This window comes from Molothrus ater, chromosome 3 (genome assembly GCF_012460135.2).
Source record: "Molothrus ater isolate BHLD 08-10-18 breed brown headed cowbird chromosome 3, BPBGC_Mater_1.1, whole genome shotgun sequence".
Taxonomy (NCBI): domain Eukaryota; kingdom Metazoa; phylum Chordata; class Aves; order Passeriformes; family Icteridae; genus Molothrus; species Molothrus ater.
This window is the reverse complement of record NC_050480.2, coordinates 80,225,634-80,233,820: the sequence shown is the minus strand read 5'-3', so window position 1 is coordinate 80,233,820 and position 8,187 is coordinate 80,225,634. Positions and strand designations below refer to the sequence as shown.

General features: G+C 41.2%; 1 protein-coding gene across 1 annotated transcript; it reads right to left on the bottom strand.

The window, feature by feature from the left end:
- Positions 1-1,665: 1,665 nt before the first annotated feature.
- On the bottom strand, positions 1,666-7,028 carry CMPK2 (cytidine/uridine monophosphate kinase 2). The gene is made up of 5 exons (XM_036381441.2): positions 6,804-7,028; positions 6,351-6,465; positions 5,341-5,542; positions 3,947-4,180; positions 1,666-3,048 (listed from the first exon to the last, which is right to left on the bottom strand). The coding sequence occupies exons 1-5, from the start codon at positions 6,897-6,899 to the stop codon at positions 2,928-2,930; spliced, it is 768 nt and encodes a 255-aa protein (XP_036237334.1). The 5' UTR covers positions 6,900-7,028; the 3' UTR covers positions 1,666-2,927.
- Between the last annotated feature and the right edge of the window lie 1,159 nt (positions 7,029-8,187).

Sequence of the window (8,187 nt, the reverse complement as noted above, 5' to 3'; positions counted from 1 at the left end):
ATACTTGGGAGATTACAGGTCTTTCAAACACTTAAACAATAAAATCCTGACCTCTTGTGGCCATCAAACTGTCCAGCAAAAGCTTCTGTCAGTTTGTAACCCAGGTGATGCTCTTGCTGGGTGCAGGATGGCCATTTGTATATTCCTGCTCCCAGACCTGCCTGTGTGCCAGGAGTCATTGACAAACCTCACATTGGAACATCTCTGTGGGTCCAGAGGAGACTACAAATGAGATCAGAGGGCTGGAGCACCTCTCCTACAAAGGCAGGCTGAGAGAGCTGGGGCTGTTCAGCCTGGAGAAGGGAATGCTTTGGGGAGACCTTAAAACAGCCTCCAGTACCTAAACGTGTAGGGGGATAGAACATAAGTAAATAAAGGTAGTATAGAAAGTAATCTTACCCCCTAAAGAGTTGCAGCTGAGCCAATTATTAAGGATTAGGAGCAGGGCTGATGTTAACAGGCCACAGCTGTAGCCAATCATAAGAGTGATATAAAAGAGTGGATTTGTTGGTTGAGGGAACTGCAGTCTGTTGGCTGCTATGAGGACAAGGAAGAGTCAGTGCCTGGAGGAGCTGCCTACAAGAAACATCAAGGAGGTATGGAACTCTGGCAATATGGAACCCTTGCAATGTAATGACAACAGAACCTTTGTAATATAATGACAACATAAAAGGGTCTTATAAACAAGAGGGAGAGTGACTTTTCACATGCACAGATACTGACAGGATGAGGCAAAATAGTTTTAACCTAAAAGAGGGGAGATTTAGATTAGATAATTGGAATGAATTCTTTACTGTGAGACTGTTGAGGTACTGAAAAAGATTGTCCAGAGAAGTTGAGGATGCCTCATTCCTGGATGTGTTCAAGTCCAAATTTAATGGGCCCCTGAGAAACCTGATCTTATGGGTGATATCCCAGCCCACAGCAGGGGGTTTGGAAATAGATGACCCTTAAGGTCCCTTCTGACCTAAGCCATTTTTTTTTTTTTTGATTCAGTGATTTGTCCTAAATGTAAATAAAGTGCAATCTTTTTAGACACTGTGGACAGAAATCTGGCAGAAATGCCACAGAAATGAGAAGCATGGGGGTGAGTCTGCACATTAACATCCTGCAGGTGGCACAGAGCTACTTGCAGACCTTTAATTCTAACAAAGATTTGAGAGAGGGAATGTTTGTCTGCCTTGCTTTGCTGTTCTCTGGATCTGCATCAGTAGCTTTGGGTTATAGAAAAATTTAGACTATGAATATATTCCGCATGTGTGTAATTGATAACATCTGATGTAAATTTTTGCAGCTATATTTGAAGTGGTGCAATTAATATATGAACCTATGCTTCTAGGAACCCAGCATCAAACCCCAGAAAGTCTGGCTTCATGTGCAAGTCTGCTCAAGGACAAAGGGCAAGTGGAATTTCTCAGGATGAGTGATCTTTTACCTGCACAAGCTAAGGCTACACAATATTTAGGACAGGCACATATTTGCACCCTGATCATTCATACGCAGTAGTGTTTTCTATATAAGAATTTGCTCTGTCTAGGACTGAGTACCTGAATCCTTTATAATTTCTAAAATAATTGGAGCATCTACATGTATGCCTTTTCAGTCTGTATGTATGGCAAATCCAAAGGCTGCTGAAATACAAATAATACACAAAACAAAACAGCATCCATTTATAGAATTTATATATTTATAGAATGTATAAATTATGTAATATATTAATGACATACTCAAAACCATTAAACAGTGCATGAATAAAATGTATTTTTAGAACTTTTTCTTTCTATCACCTTGTATATACAGACAAGACATCGGAACTACAGTACTGAGTATATTATTATTTAGAAGATAGATTCATTGATAATTGCACTTGCTTAAAACAGGAAAATAAGTAAAGTGTTTTAAATCAAATTTACATTTTAAGATTTTTTTTCTGGAACTGCAGCTTTATTTCTGACCTCACAAAGGCTTATCCATATGTTTAGATACACACTTAGGAGTAACAATAGTTAAACTAATGTACATAAAAATAAGCTTTTGGAGACCTGAAGTCTTGATGTACCCTGCGTTCACATTCAACCTGTTCAAACACCCACACAAGAAAGATGAACTGAAAAAGTGCAATCATTCCCATTGCTCAGAATCTCTGGAGTTTTTCATTTCACATTCTCTCAAAAGAATATTAGTTCTCATTAACAAATATTAATAGAATAAAGAAAAATTTTGTAAAAACTATTTTAGTGATAATTTATAAGTTTTTAGTTTCGGGTTCTCCTCAGGTCTTTGTTTCTCATTTGCTGGCATTGTCTGGGTTCCCTCTGAAAATAACTGATATTTCATTTGAATATATAAACAGACTTGGACTTTATTACTTAGAGCCCTTGGTGTTTACTGGCACTCATTTACAACATGTTTTTTTGCCAGGATGCCCATCATAGCAACAGCTGCACATCCTCTATCCCAAAAAAAAACCCCTCAACACTGGATTTTCTGTTCCTAAATGTTATAATCATTTTATAGTTGTAGTGCTTATGATATTTCAGCCTCTTCTTGGGCATCTAATGCTCCTGATGCAGTGCAGCAAATTTTGGTACACAATGGATTGGGGAATAGGTTCTCTTGGTGAAGAAGATGCAACATGATAGGATCTCAAAATGTCCTGGTGTCAGAGAGCACTCTGAGGCACTTCATGCATGACCGCAGTATGCTTGTTTCTTTACAAAGAATGCTGAATGATGTGAGTAGCATTTTGCCTTATACAGAAAAGTAGAGTAGCAACCAAAAACAGATAACCTGCACAGATTACTGTTGACAGAATAAAACTGTATTCAGTATTTCTGTGAGACAAACAAATCACCATATATTTTCAGATACCAAAACAGTGGGGCAATAAAAAGTATCTTTTAAGTGCTACTACACAAAAGTTGCTTTCAAAAAGCACAGTGTTTCTTAATTAGTTGTAGAACAGTCTTGAGAACCTCTTCTTTGGAGGGGCTGGCATCAACCTCTTGGCATGCAGGATTCACCATCCTTCTGTATGACTCTTCAACTCTAAAAACAAGAGAAATTAAACTTCAAAATGCATGGATATGAAATAAAATTAGTCATCAGTCTCAGAAGACAGTGCTTGCACTGCAGAGACTGAGGATAGAAAATCTAATATGAAGCTAAGAATGAAATCTCCAGCAAAGAGCAATAAACCATTAGGAACTATTACAATGTAAATCTCAAACCACATAATTTCCTTGACATTGATTCCCCAGAGCTCCAGCCCTATTAACAAGACATGGCATAAAGTATTTCTTTCTTTACAGCTTGTCACTGGATACAGTTTGGTATAGCAATAGAGTGGACAGTTTGCTTCTAGCACCTGAATTAATTTTTTTCATTTTCTGCTAAGGTAGCTCTGAACTATATGGCATTGCATTGTGCAGTTGTGCTCATTGACTGATCTCAGCTTTAACTCACTAGATTACAGAGTTGACATATCATTCAACTCCTTCCTCTGATCAACTAACCAGATGAATAACAGGATAAAATACAGGATGAAAACCTCCTCATTTAGGCAATAAGCATAATGCAGAACCCTCCCACGTTGTGTCTTTGAGGGTGTGAATGGGGATGTGATTATTGTCTATGTTCCCATAATGCCATTCAGGACAGAAGTCACAAGACAAATCAAGGAAGATTCTGGATGTTCTTATATTCAAATTGACATAATAAACAGGTAGAAATAACTAAAAGCTTTCTGATGTGAATATGCAGTAACAGGATTAAAAGATGCTTAAAAGTCAGTATGTTCCCTAGCTAACTCATCCCTCTGCAGGTCCCACTCTATGAGCTGTGTGTCCACACAGAGTTTCTGTGAAAATTAAGCAATCACAGAATCATGGAATGTTAAGGGGCTGGGATGGGCCTCCAGCCTCTTATTCCCCATTAAAGGAATTACCTTTGGCGAAACAAGCTGTTAGATTCCAACTCAGCTTCCTCCTTTGTTTTCTCCAGCCCCCGATGCTGAAGTCTCCGGACTCGTTCTTCAGGGTCAACAGTCAGGAGAAGAACAAGATCAGGTTTAAGCAGATCTTCAGGCCACTGATACACCTCATCTTGAGCTGGTGGAAGATTGTGGATTTCTCCACTTGTTTCAGTGGCAATTGCATAGGCAGCTGTGCTGTGCCAGTATCTGTCAGGAAAATACAAAATGGAGGGAGAGAAATTTTAAAGAAAACATTAATTCTTCAGTAATATAGGAGACAGTTGGCATTATAACAAGTCAATAATGATGAGATAGGTGACACCATGGCTTTGAAGGGAAATACAAATAACAGTTCTGTGTTATCCATTATTTCTTAACAATGGTAATAGTGCACTATTCAGAGTTAACGTGAACTATTAATTAAAACATTATGTAGAGACTGTTTCAGATTCTCCTATGAAAAGAAAGTCTCCTCATATATTGAGATGGGTCTAAGAAGAGTTATAATATATCTCAAATTCCTTTACTCTGAGTCCCCTTTTTTATGGTTCCCATCCTACTTAATGCAATAGATTTGGGAGAGAGCATGCAGTCTTCACAAACATGTGAATGAACACAGGCATTACTAATGTTACTAATTTCACTTGCATTTAATATTCTCCCTACTATAAGACACTGTTTGATGGATTTCAGTGGATTTGGGGCTGGTTGAAAACAGCACTCACATGCAAATAATGTATGTGTGCATGTGTGTCTGTGTGTGTTTTGTAGCAGGAGGTTACAGTAACACCTACTGAAATAAGCTAAAGGGTTCAAAGTACATCTAGACTTTTTATGAACAGTAATATTGTAAGCTGCCTACGCAGTTAGTGAAAACCAGAAATAACACAAACCCAAAAAATGTAGGAAGTATATATCTGTGTTTGAATTCACAAAGAGTAAGTGTACCTAACACTCAGTCATTCCAATCCCCCCATATCTGAGACACATCTTAGAGGCAGCCATGATCAGCAGCCCACAGTCTCCTCTGGTTTGCACAAAACCCTGGTTTAGCTCAGGATGCACAATCTGTGCCTTCACTATTCCTAACTGAAGATGTAACAATTTTCATGTGTCCTAAAGCTAGTTACGAGTATTACACTGATTGAAGTTCCCTATTTTACTGTTTTCACAAGTGTTACTCTTTAAAAGATATAATATTTCTCTGACTCCCTGCAGAGTGCTTCCAAAAAAACCCTAAACAAACTACGAAAAAACCCAAAACACAACCCCTGAAGAAACACAGAGACAATCACTGACTGCTTGCAACACTGAACAACTAACTGTATGATGGCACTGATATAAGAAGGCTTCTTAAATACACAAACCTGTCTATGATCACAGGTGCCTGAGTGGATGCTTTCGCTATCTCTGAAGCCAGAATGTAGTTGCCCGCAGCATAAAATGCTCTTTTAATGGGTGTTTGCTCATCATCAAATACAGTCCTCCACTGGCTGATGCAGGCTGGTGGGGACCGCAGCAGGATGCCATTCAGGTTGTCCTTAACAGCCTGGGTCACTGTGGTTTTGCCTGCATTTCATTTACAGAAGGAAACATTAATTATATTATTTAAAAGATACACTTGAGTTTTAAAAACTGAAAAACGCTCCTGTCTGTTCATGTAGAGTACAGGTTCTGACATCTGAATATGTAACCTGAGCATCTTGTCATAAGGTTTCCAGTGGAAAATGATTCTGAGTCTGGTTGCAGGAATTATTACTCTTCTTCCTGTTCTCTGGGCCTTCCAGCCCTTCCTTTAGCCAGCTTTCAGTTTTCACTCCCTTAAATGCATTAGGTGCATGGCAATTTCTCTATATATTCATGGCAATTTCCCTATCTATTAATTTATAATATTTTTCTGGGTGGAAATTTATGTGAATGTTGCCATGCTGGTCATCCAGTTCCTTCTTTTTAGGAGGATTTTCAGTTCTCTTTAAGTGACAAGTCAGAAAACAAAGTTAGTCAGAAGCAAGTAATATTTCTCTCTTAGACAAACTGCTGGCAGTTACCTAGACTACCACTAGTTTCATTTATTTGAAAACTCTCCAGTAAAAGTGTTTCATCATCTGCACAAGAAATTTAATTTTCAGTATTCCACTTTGTATTCTTTCATTTGCATAGGTAAGGAATTAAACCACTGGATGTAAATTAGCATATACTAATCTTTTACAAGTACAAGAAGACAGATTGGCATTTGTAATTATTAATTCCATATCTGTCACAGGTTTCTGAGATTTTTTAAATTTTATTTTAAAGCCTGATGTCTAATAAAAAACATAGCAGTTGCTCCTTTCAACAGTTTCTCATCTGTGGTTCTTCAACCAAACGTTGCTCTTACCTGTGGCATCCAGCCCCTCAAAAACTATGACGGGAAAAGATCCCTTTTTTTGGTGCTCTGGGCATTTCTCCATCAGGTCGAGTACTGCTTCAGCCTCTGGGATCCGTTCTGCACACTGCAAGGAGAGAGCACAGCATGTGTTGGGTCGGAAGGGACCTGTAAAGGCCATCTAGTCCAATCCCCATGCAGTGCACTGGACCATCCTAAACTAGATCAGGTCTCTTAGAGCCCTGTCCAACCTCACCTGGAATGTTTCAAGAGATGGAACATCCATCACCCCTCCGGACAACCTAATTCGGTGTTTCACCGCCCTCATCGTAAAAAACGTCTTCCTTCCATCTGGTCAGAACCTGCACTCCCTCCGTTTAAAAGGCTTGCCCCTCGTTGCCCCGGCACCCTCCCGCCCCACGGCTCTGGAGAGCCAAACTCGGGCTCCGCGCCCGTGGTGCTGACCTGGCGCAGGCGCTGGCGGAGGGCGCTGGCGGAGGGCGGCAGGGCGCGGGCCGCGGACCGGGGGCCCGGGGAGCCCTGGGCACAGCGCCCCAGCATCGCCGGGAGCTGAGAGCCGGGGGCTGAGAGCGGCGATCCGGACCAGCGGCACAGCGAAGGGGACGGGCGGAGGCGGAGGAGGAGCCAGCGGGAAACGAAACTGGCCCGGCCGGCCGGGAAAGCGCCGGTCTGCGGGAAGCAGCTCCTCGGAGCAAGGGGCAGCTCCTCGGAACGCCCTTCTGCCTTCCCCGCCCCGCGTCGCTAGCACCGGGTTGAACAGGCTCGGTCCCGCGGGGAATGGGTCTGTGCGCGGACGGGCGCCAGCAATCACGGGATGTAAGGTCCCAGCCTCGGGATCCGGCCCGCCAGCAGCAAAGGAGCACATTCCCACGGGCTCTAGCGGCTGAATCCTGGCGATCTTCTAAAAAAAAAAAAAAAATTAAAAAAAATTAGAAGTGCAGATATGCTCCGCTGCTTAGGACTGGCCCAAAATGATAAGTTCTAACCCATACTGAACTATTTTATTGAGTTGCAGTGCCGAAGCAGCCCTGGGCTATCAGGCATATCAGTAACTTGACCCCATTATTTGGTAATTCAGTGCCTTGATATCAAGACCAACAGACACAAATAATTTTGGGGGTAAACTGGACTTTTAGAAGCCTGTTGTCATTTCCCAAGCAATTTTGCAATGGCAAATTTCAGCTTTCATCAGCTCAGATGTAGGAACCAGGAACACTGCAAATAGCAGTAGCACAGACTTAGTCTTGTGACAGTTGCTATGAGTAATACTGCCTAAAACGTAGTTTTTGAGTTTTCAGAAGATGTAACTTAAAATGTTGCAGAACCTGCATCTCTTTAGAAAACTTCTCTTTTACAATAGTTGGAGAACTGCCACTTAGAGATATCTAAAGTTAAACTTCTGATGTGTTTTTTTAACTAATAGACTGTGCAAGAAAATCCTTGGAAACCTGTCTTCCTCTGGTCATCTCAAACGCCCACAAATACCTTTTACTTAGTGTAACTGCAGGGAGAGGGGAGCAGCTGGTTGGCAGTACCAGTTGCAGATCATCTGTACTAGTTGGAAACTGCCCATCCCAAAGAAGCTGATGGAAGTCTGGGCCAGAGCCACAGCTGGGAACATAGCCTTGGAAGCCCTTCAATACAGTCCCAGCATCATGTACCAAAATTCATTTGGTTCTTTTTAAGGCTGTTTCATACCTGAGAACTCCAGCACCATTCCACATCACTCAAACACATGGCTATGGCATCTGGGTGTGGATACCAGAAGACACAGGGTAAAACATAGTTCATTATACAGGAAGCCAATAGATAGTTTTAAGACCATAAT

Excerpts from the sequence above, each read along its gene's own strand:
- CMPK2 (XM_036381441.2), bottom strand. The coding sequence starts at position 6,899 with ATGCTGGGGCGCTGTGCCCAGGGCTCCCCGGGCCCCCGGTCCGCGGCC. Across the intron at positions 4,181-5,340 it reads GCACCTGTGATCATAGACAG|ATACTGGCACAGCACAGCTG; the intron begins GTTTGTGTATTT and ends TTTTCCTGACAG. Across the intron at positions 3,049-3,946 it reads AACAGCTTGTTTCGCCAAAG|AGTTGAAGAGTCATACAGAA; the intron begins GTAATTCCTTTA and ends TCTTGTTTTTAG.